Source organism: Ruditapes philippinarum, unplaced genomic scaffold, assembly GCF_026571515.1.
Source record: "Ruditapes philippinarum isolate M1 unplaced genomic scaffold, ASM2657151v2 ctg248_1_1_1_1, whole genome shotgun sequence".
Lineage (NCBI taxonomy): Eukaryota > Metazoa > Mollusca > Bivalvia > Venerida > Veneridae > Ruditapes > Ruditapes philippinarum.
The window spans coordinates 228,161-246,816 of record NW_026860683.1 but is presented as its reverse complement, the minus strand read 5'-3'; the positions used below and the strand labels follow the sequence as shown (position 1 = coordinate 246,816).

At 33.9% G+C, this 18,656-nt stretch overlaps 1 protein-coding gene across 1 annotated transcript; it reads right to left on the bottom strand.

Annotated features, from left to right (window-relative positions):
- Positions 1 to 3,494: 3,494 nt before the first annotated feature.
- Positions 3,495 to 4,416, bottom strand: LOC132713030 (uncharacterized). The gene is made up of 2 exons (XM_060695469.1): positions 4,387 to 4,416; positions 3,495 to 4,229 (listed from the first exon to the last, which is right to left on the bottom strand). Exons 1-2 carry the CDS (start codon positions 4,414 to 4,416, stop codon positions 3,495 to 3,497), a joined length of 765 nt encoding a protein of 254 aa, XP_060551452.1.
- Between the last annotated feature and the right edge of the window lie 14,240 nt (positions 4,417 to 18,656).

The following is an 18,656-nucleotide window of genomic DNA, read 5'->3' as shown; positions in this document are numbered from 1 at the left end:
AGTAAAAATGTGTTGTGTATATCTCAAAAAGTATTTGACCTCGAGTCATGAAACTTTACAGAAATGTTGCTCAACATATGGATTTTTTCCAGTGTTGTTAGTTATTGCCCTTGACTTAGTATATATTATAGACTTGTTCATGCAAAGCTCAAAAAGTATTTGATTAGTAGTCCTGAAAGTATACAAAAAATGTTGGTCCGATGTGTGTTATGCACCTTTGGGTTTGCTTGTGGATTTATTCATTATTTGTAGAGTTTTTGTCATTAACTCAGTAAAAGATTTTCAGTTTTCAACTTGTGTCAGGTGTAGCCCAAAAAATTTAGCTTAGTGTCATAAGATTGACAAAATATTGGAGTGTGGGAGAACCCTTGTCTGTTGGACACATTTCTATTTATTTAAAAGGTTTTGGGGTGGTATTTGGATATGTATAATCAATGTATGTTGGGACCATTGGTTTCAAAAGACACTTATTATAATATATACTAAACATAAAAAAAACAAATAAATATGTTATTAAGTTAAAGTGGCTTTTATTTTAAATATCCAAAGGATGAGTGAACAGAATTGATGTGCTCTATCATTCACAAAATCATTTCGTAAGAAAAAGAGCAATAAACAGTATATATACATATGAGAAAGATGGTCACATACCAAAATATAAATAAAGTATTTATAAGTAAAAATATCTTTTAAATACATTTAGGCTTTAATCAAGTGGATGTTAAAAAGATTCTAACAATACATTACAGAAAAAGCTTCAATTTAATTGAAGTCTGACAAACAAAAGTGATCATAATCTAAAATGATCGATCTCCTATATGACATAGCTATCATTAATCATTATGGCTCTATGTGCACATTATAAATGATTATGAGATTTTTCAGTACTTAACAACACTTGACCATATATAGCACCTCTGTGACCTTGACCTTTTGAGCTGCAGAGGCCAGAATTGTCTGTCTGACACACTGTCACATGATGTTGAAAATGTGTCCCATGTTATTCCAAATTACTACAAAAAGACAATTTACATGGCATATTTATAGATGTACTCCAATTTTGACCTTTTACTTTTATGTGTGACAAACATGATTTTAGACTCACAAATGGATTATATAAGGGGCCATGTCTTTTATTATAATCTTCTGTTGAAAAGAGGACTAATTGTCCCCTTGTGATATTGCTTTGAAATAAATCTGATGTTTGTGATTTTATTTTTCATCTTACCAGTTACATTTTAGCAATCTTGATATTACTAAAAATACTTTTATGAATAGTAAAGTATTGTGTCTATACCACAATAAAAGCAGGCCAGTTTGACCTCTTGTAATCATACAGGTCTATATACAGTTAGCTCCTATTTTTTAATGCAAGTGCATTTTGTATTTTGATTTTTAAATCCCATAAAGTTAGCATTTAAAGATACAGTATTGTTCATAATTATATTACAACACACATGTAAAAGCACTGATCAATTGTAATTATCAACAGCTGACCTTATGTTGCTTAACAAAAGTTTCAAGATAAATGCAGTAAACTGTATGTCTGTGTGTACATGTGTGTCAATTTATTTGTCATATATCCTGTCAATGTATTGAACATATGGGATTGAACATATGGACAAACATATAGATCATTTAATTATTACTAGGACTAAAGATTTAACAGGTTCTATATGATGTTTAAATTGCTGAACTTTATATTAAAACACCAATCAAATTACATGTGTCTTTGAAATTGAAATATTCCAAGCTTTAAAACATTTTCTGTGCAAGTAATGCATTACATTATTTGATGTATATACATAGCATTTGCATACAAAAACACAAATCTAATTGCTTTTATTAATGAAGTTCTCCATAACACTAAAATGTTACATTTATTCACATTGAAATGGTTAGTTCTAGGTTAACAGACATCCATTTCTTTTTATTTTTTTCTCTGTTAAATATCTTGAAAAAGGGGCCAATTCTATGAAATCCAAGTACAACTGTACATAAATTTTCTTCAAATCAGAGAATTTACTACCTACCCTTCGGTTTTCCATTCTACAATGAACCTTCATCAATAAAAATTAAACATTCTAATTACATGTTATATTGGTCATCTGATCTTTGGAACAAAATGATCATTTTTAAAGAAATATATATGTTGCAGAAGCTATTTTCTAGTTTTAACATAACTATCATCTTGATAAAGCATCACTCTATGAAAGTTAGAATCACACAAGGAAAGTGAACAAGTATACCAAGATTGTAGTGAATAGTTTGATTAGTTTCTGAGAGGGTCATGAGGGCACTGTTTTTATCAAAAGGTTTAGCAGCCTGCAGCTTTTCTTAAGGTTAATATGACATGTTATTACAAGTGTTATCATAAAAAAATCATTTCATAAAATTGTCAAATAATAAAAAAAAAATTAAGGTGGAGAATGAAATTTGTAGTTTGCTATATTTAAATCTTCTTTATTTAGAAACAAATGTCACTGACACAAATTATAAATAGCTCTCCTGGACTCTGTTTTTAAGAAGGCCTAAAAGTGATATGATGCACTTTTTCAAAAAAAAAGAAGAAAAAAACTTGTTTATTAAACAGACACTAAAAGCTGGAGGCCACTTTAAGCTAAGAATAATACTTCTACTGGTTTCAGGATTACATGTTCTAGTATATTTCTGAACATTTTCTAAGTAAGAGTGAATAAGTGTCAAAATACAAAGAGGCCTGCTGATCTGATTTGTGACTGACTCAGTTCATGTACATTTTAAATTTCAAGTGAACATAATTATGTTCTGTTTTCAGAGATATTTAAAAAGATTCAACTAAAAACTGTTTTTAAGAACCATTAAAAACATTGTCAAAATTAATAATGTGGTAAATCTTAACATACTGTGTTAATTTGTGACTCTTTATAAATACATAAAAGGTTTCAAATATTGAATCTGAATAGGACCTAAGGATATTGAAGTTAATGTAACAAGAGGGCCATGATGGCCCTGAAAACACTCACCTGTATATACACTGAAAGACTTTTCTAACGCAACACTTGTGCTTTTTAGTGTATTTTGGATTATAAAAGAATTGTTATTAGTGAAATTAAGAGTATAGATTAATGAACACTTCACACATGTATTGTAAAAAAATTATTGTAGTCGATGAAAAGAAAAGTATAAAATTTAACAGAAATAAAACATGAGTAACAGAGAATAAATCGCAAAATTCACAACACAACGATGTGAAATGATTGTTTTATCACAGCTGTTATCAAAGAATGAGTAAAACATAATATCAATCAGTTAATATCCAATATGTCCTCCCTGAGCTTGTATCACTTTCATACACCTCTGTCTCATGGACATTACATAATTCCTCAGAAATCGCTGTGGAATGTTCCTCCATTCCTGCACCAGGGCCTGTTCCAGCTCTGGTAGGTTCCGGGGTTGTACCGCTCGCCTGCGCACACGCCTATTCAACTCATCCCACAGGTGTTCAATAACATTCAAATCTGGAGACTTGGACGGCCATGGTAGCTGCTGAATGTTTTGCTGTTGTAGTAGGTTCCGGGTGGCATGTGCTGTGTGTGCCGGTGCTCCGTCGTGCATAAGTATCCACCAGCTTGAAGATGAGGAATAGTGACAGGAATAAGAACGTCCTGTTGATATTTTACAGCAGTCAGATTTCCTTGAATGATGATCAAGTCGGTCTTGGTATGTAGGGACACAATAGCCCAAACCATTACGGAACCACCCCCATACCAGTCACGTTGAATGATGCAGGCGTTGTTCAACCGGTCCCCACTCCGTCGGTAAACTCGAACCCGACCATCACTATGGAACAAATTAAAGCAGCTTTCATCCGTGAAGAGGACATTTGCCCACTCTGCACGTGTCATGCGCTGATGCCCGCGGGCCCACTGTTCCCTTTGTTGACGATGACGTGCAGTCAGGACAAGGCCACGATATGGTCGTCTTGCTCGAATGTTCTGGTCGCGGAGACGCCTGATAACGGTCTTGCTACTAATGTGTCTGCCATGTGTACCAACTGTTGTTAATGCAGTCGATTCGGCGGTCTTAAATCGGTTTTGAAAATGACTTGCAATAGTCTGGGCATCTTGTACAGGTGTTGTGACCCTTCCACGAGGCTGCCGCCGCTCGTCCTCAACTCGACCGGTGCGTTGGTACTTTAACAGAAGTCTGGCTATGACAGACACATTTCTGCCAAAAACTCGCGCCACCTGAAAATAAACAAACAAGAGTGATGTTTTTTTCCCTTCTAATCATAGGAAAGTAAATATTAAGTTTTGAGCAAATTATGTATCATATCAGAAATATCATAAATAAAGCAGTATTAACTTGGCATTGTTAGTATTTAAAAATATATCACAAACTTACCTGTCTGTCTGAATGACCTGCCTGAAGCATGCCGATTGCGCGTGCGCGCTCTTGTATTTGCATGCGAACCATTTAATGTTTTACCGGATATCTATGTTTTTTCAATGTTGCTGACTCAATACTATAGTTATATTGAAATAAAATCGAAAAGGTTTGCCAAAATCGTTTTCCTCGAGCAAAAAGTTGATTTCATACCTATAGAACGTGCGGAACCGATAATCCGTCATTGATGAATGATTTTGTTGAAAATATTTGCAAAAGGTAGTCAAACCGGTTCTGGTAAAATATAAGTAAGATATCTTGAAGTGTTCTTGTGAAATACCAATTTACCAAGTGTTGCGTTAGAAAAGTCTTTCAGTGTAGGCCCCTGGGCTGGGGTCAACTTTAATCTAAGGACTTTTATTTGAACAAACTTGCTAGACACCCATCAGAAGATGTTTCATGATAAATATCTAAGCTCTAGCTCTTTGGGGTTTATCAAATGAAGATTTTTAAAGCTTTTACTATACACATATAGGGAAAAAGTATGACCCACGGGCGGGGCCAATTTTGACCCCAGGGCTTTTATTTGAACAAATTAGGTAGACATTTACTAGAAGATATTTCATGCTTAGTATCTAGCTCTTTGGGTTTTTTAAAGAAGATTTTTTTAAGTTTTTACTATACACATACAAGGAAAATATTATTTGAACAAACTTGGTAGACACTGACTAAATGATGTTTTATGCCAAAGATTTTTTAAAAGAAGAATTTTTAAGTTTTTCCTTTGTTGGTTGCCATGGCCACCAGAGTTCTGCATGGAATTAAATTCTTTGAACAATTTTTAAAGTTGACTACCAAAGAATATTCCTGTGAAGTTTGAATGAAATTGGCTCAGGGGTTTATGAGGAAATGTTGTTTAAAGTAAAAGTTTATGGACGGACGATGGACGGATGGACAGACAAAAAGCGAGAGTAAGACCACTGACTCTCTGTAGGCTAGCTAGATATGTTCCCTCAAATAATAAATAGTTGCTGGCATGAATCAAACCCTCATCAGCAAGATGATTGAAGTCAATGACTTAAACTACTCAACCAAAAAGGTTTCCTTAAAAAGCACAAAGCATTTTCAATTATTCAAACTAAACAAAATGATGGGGAAAAATTAATTGATAACCCCATAGTTAATGTGCTTTTTGAATTTTATCACAAATGAAAATAGAATCTGATCATATTATATTGAGAAGAAAAAAAATAATTTTAAAACCAAATGAGCCGCGTCATGACAAAACCAACATAGTGCGTTTGTGACCAGCATGGATCCAGACCAGCCTGCATATCCGCGCAGTCTGATCGGGATCCATGCCATGCTGTTCGTTATCAGTTCCTCTACTTGTAACAGAGTTGGTAAACGAACAGCATGGATCCTGATCAGACTGCGCGGATGCGCAGGCTGGTCTTGAACCATAATGGTCGCAAACGCACTATGTTGGTTTTGTCGTGACGCGGCTCAAATTACTTTTTATTTTCAGACCAAGGTTCAATATGGTAGATGATGATAGGGAGACTCAGAAGAAATTGAAAGATGCTTTTTAGTAAATTCTACAAAAATAGACCAAAAGAAATAGGGAAAGAGAGTTTAGAAAAAATGGAGACAATGTGGAAGACATGATATATTGAACAGATAATTGATTTAGGAATTAATGATATATTAGAAATAGTTAAAATATAATAAAGTGACTGAACCATGCTTCAGAATATAAGGATAATGAAACCAGTATCAGATTTGTGATTGGTTATTTTTATAAAATTGTGCTCTGAATCATTTCAGATTTCAAAACTTACTTATTATATAATATGTGTATTTATTAGCAATTGTGGTGCAAAGTTGCTTTATGCATGAAAGTATCCAGTGAAAATTGTTTTATTATGGCCCCCACTATAGGGGGGCATTTAGATTTACACTTGTCCATCTGTCCAGCCACCTGTCCATCCAGTTTTTTTTATGTCGCATGTAGCTAAAAAAATATCTGACCTAGTCATGAAACTTTACAGGAATATTGGTCAGCATGTGCAGTTGTGCACCTGATGTTTCGCTAGTAGCTTTTTTTTCAGTTTTGTTAGAGTTATGGCCTTTGACTTAGAAAAAATTTACAATTTTCAAATTATGTCACATATAACTCAAAAAATATTTGACAAAGAGTCATGAAACTTTACAGGAATGTTGATCAGCACGTGTATAGTTGTGAACCTGGGTGATTGCTTTTAGATTTATTCAGTATTTGTAGAGCTATTGCCCTTGACTTATTAAAAATTTGCAATTTTCAACTTGTGTCGCTTGTCACTCAAAAGGTATTTGACATATGGTCATGAAACTTTACAGGAATGTTGCTCAGGATGCAAAGTTGTGCAATTGAAGTATTGCTTGTGTATTAATTCTGCTATGTGAGAGTTATTGCCCTTGAATTAGTAAAAATGCATTTTTAAACTTGTGTTGTGTATATCTCAAAAAGTATTTGACCTCGAGTCATGAAACTTTACAGAAATGTTGCTCAGCATATGGATTTTTTCCAGTTTTGTTAGTTATTGCCCTTGACTTAGTATATATTATAGACTTGTTCATGCAAAGCTCAAAAAGTATTTGATTAGTAGTCCTGAAAGTATACAAAAAATGTTGGTCAGATGTGTGTTATGCACCTTTGGGTTTGCTTGTGGATTTATTCATTATTTGTAGAGTTTTTGTCATTAACTCAGTAAAAGATTTTCAGTTTTCAACTTGTGTCAGGTGTAGCCCAAAAAATTTAGCTTAGTGTCATAAGATTGACAAAATATTGGAGTGTGGGAGAACCCTTGTCTGTTGGACACATTTCTATTTATTTAAAAGGTTTTGGGGTGGTATTTGGATATGTATAATCAATGTATGTTGGGACCATTGGTTTCAAAAGACACTTATTATAATATATACTAAACATAAAAAACAAATAAATATGTTATTAAGTTAAAGTGGTTTTTATTTTAAATATCCAAAGGATGAGTGAACAGAATTGATGTGCTCTATCATTCACAAAATCATTTCGTAAGAAAAAGAGCAATAAACAGTATATACATATGAGAAAGATGGTCACATACCAAAATATAAATAAAGTATTTATAAGTAAAAATATCTTTTAAATACATTTAGGCTTTAATCAAGTGGATGTTAAAAAGATTCTAACAATACATTACAGAAAAAGCTTCAATTTAATTGAAGTCTGACAAACAAAAGTGATCATAATCTAAAATGATCAATCTTCTATATGACATAGCTATCATTAATCATTATGGCTCTATGTGCACATTATAAATGATTATGAGATTTTCAGTACTTAACAACACTTGACCATATATAGCACCTCTGTGACCTTGACCTTTTGAGCTGCAGAGGCCAGAATTGTCTGTCTGACACACTGTCACATGATGTTGAAAATTTGTCCCATGTTATTCCAAATTACTACAAAAAGACAATTCACATGGCATAATAGATGTACTCCAATTTTGACCTTTTACTTTTATGTGTGACAAACATGATTTTAGACTCACAAATGGATTATATAAGGGGCCATGTCTTTAATTATAATCTTCTGTTGAAAAGAGGACTAATTGTCCCCTTGTGATATTGCTTTGAAATAAATCTGATGTTTGTTTTCTGTTATATTGCCTATTTAATTAGTCTTGATGCTTAGACAGTTGGAAAACAATATCTACATTGTATATGCCCACCTTCTGGGGCATAAAAAGGTGTTTTGAAAGTACATCTGGGGAATCTAAAACATTTTCTGCAAATTTAACTTACCATATAAAATGCTACAGAATAAGTTTGTTCATGACCCATCAGTTGGTTAAAGAGAAAAAAATCAAAGATATTTCTAATTTTAGCTCTATAAGCTCCTAAAAAGGACTTAGCAAATTCATTTGAATTTGCAATGTAACATATTACCATTCACTTGTTTAAAGGAAAGTATTTCTAGAAGTGATTTTATTTTTCATCTAACCAGTTACATTTTAGCAATCTTGATATTACTAAAAATACTTTTATGAATAGTAAAGTATTGTGTCTATACCACAATAAAAGCAGGCCAGTTTGACCTCTTGTAATCATACAGGTCTATATACAGTTAGCTCCTAAATGCAAGTACAATTTTTTGTATTTTGATTTTTAAATCCCATAAAGTAAGCATTTAAAGAAACAGTATTGTTCATAATTATATCACCACATGTATGTAAAAGCACTGATCAATTGTAATTATCAACAGCTGACCTTATGTTGCTTAACAAAAAGTTTCAAGATAAATGCAGTAAACTGTATGTCTGTGTGTACATGTGTGTCAATTTATTTGTCATATATCCTGTCAATGTATTGAACATATGGGATTGAACATATGGGCAAACATATAGATCATTTAATTATTACTAGGACTAAAGATTTAACAGGTTCTATATGATGTTTAAATTGCTGAAATTTATATTAAAACACCCATCAAATTACATGTGTCTTTGAAATTGAAATATTCCAAGCTTTAAAGCATTTTCTGTGCAAGTAATGCATTACATTATTTAATGTATATACATAGCATTTGCATACAAAAACACAAATCTAATTGCTTTTATTAATGAAGTTCTCCATAACACTAAAATGTTACATTTATTCACATTGAAATGGTTAGTTCTAGGTTAACAGACATCCATTTCTTTTTATTTTTTTCTCTGTTAAATATCTTGAAAAAGGGGCCAATTCTATGAATTCCAAGTACAACTGTACATAAATTTTCTTCAAATCAGAGAATTTACTACCTACCCTTCGGTTTTCCATTCTACAATGAACCTTCATCAATAAAAATTAAACATTCTAATTACATGTTATATTGGTCATCTGATCTTTGGAACAAAATGATCATTTTTAAAGAAATATATATGTTGCAGAAGCTATTTTCTAGTTTTTAACATAACTATCATCTTGATAAAGCATCACTCTATGAAAGTTAGAATCACACAAGGAAAGTGAACAAGTATACCAAGATTGTAGTGAATAGTTTTGATTAGTTTCTGAGAGGGTCATGAGGGCACTGTTTTTATCAAAAGGTTTAGCAGCCTGCAGCTTTTCTTAAGGTTAATATGACATGTTTATTACAAGTGTTATCATAAAAAAATCATTTCATAAAATTGTCAAATAATAAAAAAAAAATTAAGGTGGAGAATGAAATTTGTAGTTTGCTATATTTAAATCTTCTTTATTTAGAAACAAATGTCACTGACACAAATTATAAATAGCTCTCCTGGACGCTGTTTTTAAGAAGGCCTAAAAGTGATATGATGCACTTTTTCAAAAAAAAGAAGAAAAAAACTTGTTTATTAAACAGACACTAAAAGCTGGAGGCCACTTTAAGCTAAGAATAATACTTCTACTGGTTTCAGGATTACATGTTCTAGTATATTTCTGAACATTTTCTAAGTAAGAGTGAATAAGTGTCAAAAATACAAAGAGGCCTGCTGATCTGATTTGTGACTGACTCAGTTCATGTACATTTTAAATTTCAAGTGAACATAATTATCTTCTGTTTTCAGAGATATTTAAAAAGATTCAACTAAAAACTGTTTTTAAGAACCATTAAAAACATTGTCAAAATTAATAATGTGGTAAATCTTAACATACTGTGTTAATTTGTGACTCTTTATAAATACATAAAAGGTTTCAAATATTGAATCTGAATAGGACCTAAGGATATTGAAGTTAATGTAACAAGAGGGCCATGATGGCCCTGAAACACTCACCTGTATATACACTGAAAGACTTTTCTAACGCAACACTTTTTAGTGTATTTTGGATTATAAAAGAATTGTTATTAGTGAAATTAAGAGTATAGATTAATGAACACTTCACACATGTATTGTAAAAAAATTATTGTAGTTGATGAAAAGAAAAGTATAAAATTTAACAGAAATAAAACATGAGTAACAGAGAATAAATCGCAAAATTCACAACACAACGATGTGAAATGATTGTTTTATCACAGCTGTTATCAAAGAATGAGTAAAACATAATATTAATCAGTTAATATCCAATATGTCCTCCCTGAGCTTGTATCACTTTCATACACCTCTGTCTCATGGACATTACATAATTCCTCAGAAATCGATGTGGAATGTTCCTCCATTCCTGTACCAGGGCCTGTTCCAGCTCTGGTAGGTTCCGGGGTTGTACCGCTCGCCTGCGCACACGCCTATTCAACTCAACCCACAGGTGTTCAATAACATTCAAATCTGGAGACTTGGACGGCCATGGTAGCTGTTGAATGCTTTGCTGTTGTAGTAGGTTCTGGGTGGCATGTGATGTGTGTGCCGGTGCACCGTGGTGCATAAGTATCATACCCCAGCCACCAGCTTGAAGATGAGGAATAGGAATAAGAACGTCCTGTTGATATTTTACAGCAGTCAGATTTTCCTTGAATGATGATCAAGTCGGTCTTGGTATGTAGGGACACAATAGCCCAAACCATTACGGAACCACCGCCATACCGGTCACGTTGAATGATGCAGGCGTTTGTTTTAACCGGTCCCCACTCCGTTAAACTCGAAAACCCCACCCTCCCCTATGGGAAAAAATTAAAGCGCTTTTTATCCTGAAAGACATTTTCCCACTCGACGTGTCATGCGCTATGCCCGCGGGGCCCCCTGTTCCCTTTTTTGGGCGATGACGTCATCAGGACAAGGCCCCGATATGGTCTCTTCTCGAATGTTTTTTGGTCCGGAGACGCCCGTAACAGGCTTGCACAATGAGGTCTGACCAGGTAAACGTCTGTTAATGATATTCAGCGCAGTTCCTTAAAATCGGTTTTTGGAAAATGACCATTGCAATACCTACCAGTCACTTTGTGCAGGCGTTGTTAACCCCCACGTCGGCTGCCCGACATCGCTGGAACATCAACTTCATCCGAAGTGACATTTGCACTTTCACGAAGTCATGCGCTGATGCCGACACATTTCTGCCAAAAACTCGCGCCACCTGAAAATAAACAAACAAGAGTGATGTTTTTTCCCTTCTAATCATAGGAAAGTAAATATTAAGTTTTGAGCAAATTATGTATCATATCAGAAATATCATAAATAAAGCAGTATTAACTTGGCATTGTTAGTATTTAAAAATATATCACAAACTTACCTGTCTGTCTGAATGACCTGCCTGAAGCATGCCGATTGCGCGAGCGCGTATTTGCATGCGAACCATTTAATGTTTTACCGGATATCTATGTTTTTTCAATGTTGCTGACTCAATACTATAGTTATATTGAAATAAAATCGAAAAGGTTTGCCAAAATCGTTTTCCTCGAGCAAAAAGTTGATTTCATACCTATAGAACGTGCGGAACCGATAATCCGTCATTGATGAATGATTTTGTTGAAAATATTTGCAAAAGGTAGTCAAACCGGTTCTGGTAAAATATAAGTAAGATATCTTGAAGTGTTCTTGTGAAATACCAATTTACCAAGTGTTGCGTTAGAAAAGTCTTTCAGTGTAGGCCCCTGGGCTGGGGTCAACTTTAATCTAAGGACTTTTATTTGAACAAACTTGCTAGACACCCATCAGAAGATGTTTCATGATAAATATCTAAGCTCTAGCTCTTTGGGGTTTATCAAATGAAGATTTTTAAAGCTTTTAATATACACATATAGGGAAAAAGTATGACCCACGGGCGGGGCCAATTTTGACCCCAGGGCTTTTATTTGAACAAATTAGGTAGACATTTACTAGAAGATATTTCATGCTTAGTATCTAGCTCTTTGGGTTTTTTAAAGAAGATTTTTTTAAGTTTTTACTATACACATACAAGGAAAATCAATGATCCCTGGGGCGGGCCAATTTTAACCCCACGGCCCTTATTTGAACAAACTTGGTAGACACCCATTAGAAGATGTTTCATGCTAAATATGTTTGCTCTAGCTCTTTGGGTTTTTCAAAAAAAAGACTTTTTAAGTTTTTACTACATTAAATGAAATGGAAAATTTTAAAATTTTAACAAATTTTTAAAGTTTTGATCTACCAGAAGGAAAAATTCTTCCTGTGTAAAAAAATTTTGAATGAAAATTGGCTCAGGGTTTATGAGGGAAAAGTTGTTTAAAGTAAAAGTTTATGAACGGACGATGGACAGATGGACAGACAAAAAGCGATCACAAAAGCTCACCATGTCACCATGTCACTTTTTCAAAGGGGCATAACCCTTCATAAAAACCAATACATTACCAATTTCAGAGATATTAAAATTATGTAGCTTTAAATTTAAAAGGGGCATAAAAAAGTATTATAAAGTTATGTGTAACTTGGTCTGATATTAAAGTTTCAAGTTTTCATATGATGTGGTTTCTGAGATATTCAAGCAAAAATGTAAATTTCAGAACATTTTTCTCAGTAAAAAGAACTTGTCATTGGAAAAACAGACAAATGCTCCAAAAGCTGATACAGTAGGGAAATAACATCAAAGGCACAGTAACTATAACAAGAGTGATACAAGAATTCAAGGAGACATTAAACACTAATTTTCTCAATATGCTAAATTCTTTCAAAAAAGTTTAATGAATGAATGACAAAGATATGATCAATGTTCTATTTTAACATCCAAGTATAACTGTGTTGTTTTAATAAGCCCCAAGTTTTATGAATATTATGTATATATCACAATTCATCCATGAATAACAAAATTATTCACAAAACTGGACCATCTATTGATTCTATTCACAATCAGGATTTTCGACATATAAGTGTTACCTTGACATTTGTGCTGGAGGCCTAAATTTTGTGCACAACAAATCATTATAACATGCAACACATTTCTATACAAACTGATTACAAACCTTATCCATGAACGACAGAATTGCTGACCAGAAACAAACATTAACACACTTAAATGAAAGTTAAATATTACCGTTAGCTACATTTAACCATGGTTTGGCAAGAAACACATCAGCTCAATTAGCTAAACATTGATTTTGGCTTACCTCGGGTGTTACAAACTTACAGCAACACAAGGGGTCAAAGACCAAACAATAATTAACAAACACTTGATAGAGGACAACTAGACAATGTTCATTCCAAATATCTCAGCTCCTGAGAAGAGAAGCTTTTACTATATACTCATAAGGAAAACTCATGGCCCCCTGGGGTGGGGTCAATTTTGATCCCATGGCTCACTAAATGATGTTTCATCCCAAATACCTAAGCTGTAGCCGAAGTTTTTAACGTTCTTTTGAATGTTTTTGCCATGGCAAATAGACTTCTATCTGGGCTGATTTTTTCAACAAGTTTGAAAAAGAATCACCCAAAATATCATTCCTGGAAAGTTTTAATATCATTGTCATAGTGGAGATGTTGTTAAAAGAAAAAAAGGTGTGGACAGAGAGATGGACTCTGGGTTGTAAGTGATCACAATGAGCACATGATGTTCTGGTAAGCTTAAAAACAAGGGGGCCCTTGGCACCAAAGCCCTCACTTAAGAATCATAATGGTACAATATTTCATGCAAAACTATCTATGCTTGGAATTTTAGAGAAGAAAATCCCCCCACATCCCCTGGATGGGGCCAATTTACACTCTGGACCCATAATTTGAATATTCTTGTTTCATGCCAAATATCTAAGCTCTAGCACTTGGAGTACCAGTAAAGAAGATTATAAAAGATTTTATTATAATATACATACTATGGTTTCAGAAAGGAAGATTTTTAAATTTCTATTGTTAATTTAATAATAAGGAAAATGAATGACCCCAGGACGGCCTATTTTGACCCCAGGGCCAAAATTTCAACATCCTTGAAGGTCTACTAGGCCATATTTAATGTTTGTTTGTTTGATTGGGTTTTACGTCACACTGACTCAGTATAGGTCATATGGCGACGTTTTAGCTTTACTGGTGTCGAAGGAAGATCTCAGATCTTCCATGCATTATTTCAGGCACGAAAGAATCTAAAGTCCCTGTCGGGATTCCAACAAAAAGTGGCGAGGGGCAAGTGGTTCATATTTCATGCAAAATATCTAAACTATAGAATATACATGTATAATGAAATATCTCAAGCTCTTTCCATTTTACGGCTTCCACATAAGGTTGCTATATAACAAGTTAGATTTCAATATCTCATTCCAAACTTTTGTTATCATCTGAAAACCAAGGAGAACGACTGACCAACAAGCTCACTCCTATATACCACCCTAAACTTCGTTTGTAGGGGTATAATTATTGGTACATGGTGGTATGTAAATGCTTTTATTGTAAGACACCTACAATATCTTAATTTTAAAAGCACAAAATGTTATCAAAGAAAGAAATACAACTAGTCTTTGGAGTACTCCTCTTTTCTTAGTGCTGGACAGTTAACTGTAAATTTTCTAAATAAGGCAATATTTTGAAGTAAATGTCAGACAGACCTTAACCATTGATCTTTTAATAAAAACTAGAAATGCCCACAGGTGGAATGTCTAGGCCACTTGTCTTTATTCAAACCTGAACTTATAAGCTTCAGATCAAGGAGGAAGATATATATATACATAGGTGAGATGTGAGCAACACGTCCTCTTTATACCAAAAGTAAAAATTTGACATTGTATCATCTTAGGTGACCTTGATCTCTGACCTAGTGACCTGATTCATGTGCATGACATTGCACATCTCATCTCCTGATGAAATATTGTGCCTGAAAAACTCAGTTCATGTTATTTGAAAATTCTTCCATGCAAGAAGAAGTTATGGCATGGACAAGTACAGATGCACGCACACACACACACACGTTTTAATTTGTTCTTTGACCCCTAAGTGTGACCTTGACCTTTGCCACAGACACCTGAATTTTTTTGCGCAACACTCCATCTCAGTCTGGAAAATAATTGTCTTGAGTTGTATTTAAATCCTTCCATGCATGTAGAAATTCATGCAATCCGGACACGGATTTTGCGCTCACCCCCAAAACTGAACTTGACCTTTGAGCGGCAGACCTGGGTTTTGTGAGCAACACACTAGCCTTTGTATCAAATTATTTTTCAATCCTTCAAAGAATGAGCAAGATATATACTGGACAAATTCAGAGGAAAGGATGCACATACACAGAACAAGAGCTGTCGGTAGTACAGCAACGCTCGACTATTCTTAGTGCTTGATAGTAAAAAAAGCCTTGATTAAAAGGTAAAATTTTCTCAGTAAAGAAAAAGGCAAATTTTTTCTTTAAATCCATATTACAGTTATAGGCATTGGAGAGAGTCCTATTATGCTTTCAAAGAAGAGTATAAAATTTCAACATGTTTCAAAGCCTTATGTCAATGAACTTTGAAAATATTTGAAGTATTACAACAAGAGCTGTCGGTAGGACAGCAACGCTCGACTATTCTTAGTGCTTGATAGTAAAAAAAATGCTTGATAGAGTTACCTCCTCCTGTTTACAGGTTGGGGTCATGATGGTGAACAAGTGTGCAAAGTTTCAAAGCCATATGTCAATGGACTTCGAAAATATTTGAACTATTACAAAAACTTTAACGTAAATTCTAAGTCGAAAAAGGGGCATAATTCTGTCAAAATGCTTGATAGAGTTACCTCCTCCTGATTACAGGTTGGGGTCATGATGTTGAACAAGTGTGCAAAGTTTCAAAGCCATATGTCAATGGACTTTGAAAATATTTGAACTATTACAAAAACTTTAACGTAAATTCTAAGTCGAAAAAGGGGCATAATTCTGTCAAAATGCTTGATAGAGTTACCTCCTCCTGTCTACAAGTTGGGGTCATGATGGTGAACAAGTGTGCAAAGTTTCAAAGCCATATGTCTATGGACTTTGAAAATATTTGAACTATTACAAAAACTTTAACATAAGTGGTTACGCCGACGCCGACGCCGACGCTCGGGTGACTGCAATAGCTCTACTTATTCTTATCGAATAGTCGAGCTAAAAACTTAAACGTTAAGTCGAAAAAGGGGCATAATGCTGTCAAAATGCTTGATAGAGTTACCTCCTCCTGTTTACAGGTTGGGGTCATGACGGTCAACAAGTACATGCAAAGTTTTAAGGCCATATGTCAATAGACTATGAAAATATTTGTGGTATTACAAAAACTGTAATGTAAATTCTAAGTCGAACTAGAACTATCACTAAATGTGATTAATACCCCCACAAGACTGCTTCGGAAATGAGGATGTTACTAGTAACAGAATACCTTGTAAAAGAATTGAAAAATAGAGTTATGGTTGTGGGCAATTAAAGATAGTTGTGGTTCTTGTATGTTGCATTTCCTGTCAATGTGGTTGGCCATTAATGAAGTTTTATTGAATTACTCTGTAATAAGTCCAGAAAGACAAGGAAAAGGAACAAAGGGCAATAACTCTATAAATACTGAAGATGGAGTTATAGTTCTTGTGCACTGCACTTCATCTTATTGTGCTTGACCATTGTATGAAGTTGTTTTGAATTCCAACCAGTTCCTTTTAAGTTATGCTCTGGACAAGGAAAAGTATCAAAGGGCAGTAACTCTGTATTTTGTCAAAATGGAATTATGGCTCTTGTGCACTGCACTTCCTTTTAATGTCCTTGACAACTTTATGAAGTTGTATTGAATTCCAAACAGTAGTTTTCAAGTTATGCTCTGGACAAGGAAAAGTAACAAAGGGCAATAACTTTGTAAATACTGAAGATGGAGTTATGGTTCTTGTGCACTGCACTTCCTCTCAATGTGCTTGACCATTGTATGAAGTTATATTGATTTTCAACCATTAGTCTTCAAGTTATGCTCCGGACAAAAAAAGCAATGGAAAAGTAACAAAGGGCAATAAATCTGTAATTAGTCAAGATGGAGTTATGGTTCTTGTGCACTACACTTCCCCTTACTGTGCTTGACCATTGTATGAAGTTGTTTTGAATTCCAACCAGTAGTTTTCATGTCATGCTCTGGACAAGGAAAAGTAACAAAGGGCAGTAACTCTGTAATAAGTCAAGATGGAGTTATGGTTCTTGAGCATTGCACTTCCTCTCAATGTGCTTGACCATTGTATGAAGTTATAATGAATTCCAACTATTAGTCTTCAAGTTATAGTCCGGACAAAAAGAATGCAATGGAAAAGTAACAAAGGGCAATAACTCTGTAATTACTTTAGATAGAGTTATGGTTCTTGTGCACTGCACTTCCCCTTATTGTGAACAAGCTGGGTTCAGGTCACAATATGGTACTACTGATCATATGTTTTCCTTAAAGATGTTAATTGATTATTATTTAAGTTGTAATAAAAAGCTTTACTGTGCATTTGTTGACTATAGGAAGGCATTTGATTCTGTTAATCGACTTCATTTATGGCACAAACTTTTGTCATGGTAAGTGTCTTGGTATAATCCACAATATGTACAGTAAGGCTAAATCTTGTGTTAAAGTAAACTGTGAGTTGACTAGTTTCTTTAGTAGTTTTACCGGTGTACGTCAAGGTGAAAATCTTTCACCAATTTTGTTTTCTATCTTTTTGAACGATTTGTCAGAATTTGTATCTAATAAATATACAGGACTTGTAAATATCTCTAACGCAACTCGGGAATGTCTTAGTGACGATGTCATTGATGTTTATGTTAAATTGTTTCTTCTGTTATATGCTGATGATACAGTGCTTTTAGCAGAAAGCAAAACTGATTTGCAAGATGCCTTAAATGCTATGAGTGAGTACTGTAATATATGGAATCTTGTTGTAAATGAAGCTAAGACTAAAGTAGTGGTTTTTAGTAAGTCAAAACCTAAGGATGACTTTGATTTCATGTACAATGGTAAAAAGCTTGATTTGGTAGATAACTTTACTTACCTTGGAGTACTTTTTAATTATAATGGTAAATTTTTGAAATCAAAGAAAATTCTTGTTGATAATGCTAGAAGAGCAATGTTTTCTGTGATCCAAAAGTCACGTAAATTGTGTTTACCAATTTCTTTGCAACTACATTTATTTAACTCTATGGTTGTACCTATTCTTCTTTATGGAAGTGAAGTTTGGGGATTCGAACAAGTTCAAATTCTAGAGAAATTTCAGTTGTATTTTTGTAAATTTATTTTGAATTTAAAAGCTTCTACACCTAATTGTATGGTTTATGGTGAGTTAGGCATATTCCCATTAGCCTTACAAGTGAAAGCAAGAGTTTTGTGTTTCTGGAGTAAAATTATAAATGCTAAGGAAAGAAAGTGAAAGAAACACTTAGTAATCTTGGCATGTCAGAATATTTTCATTTACAGAAGGTAGATAATATTAATCACTTTAAAA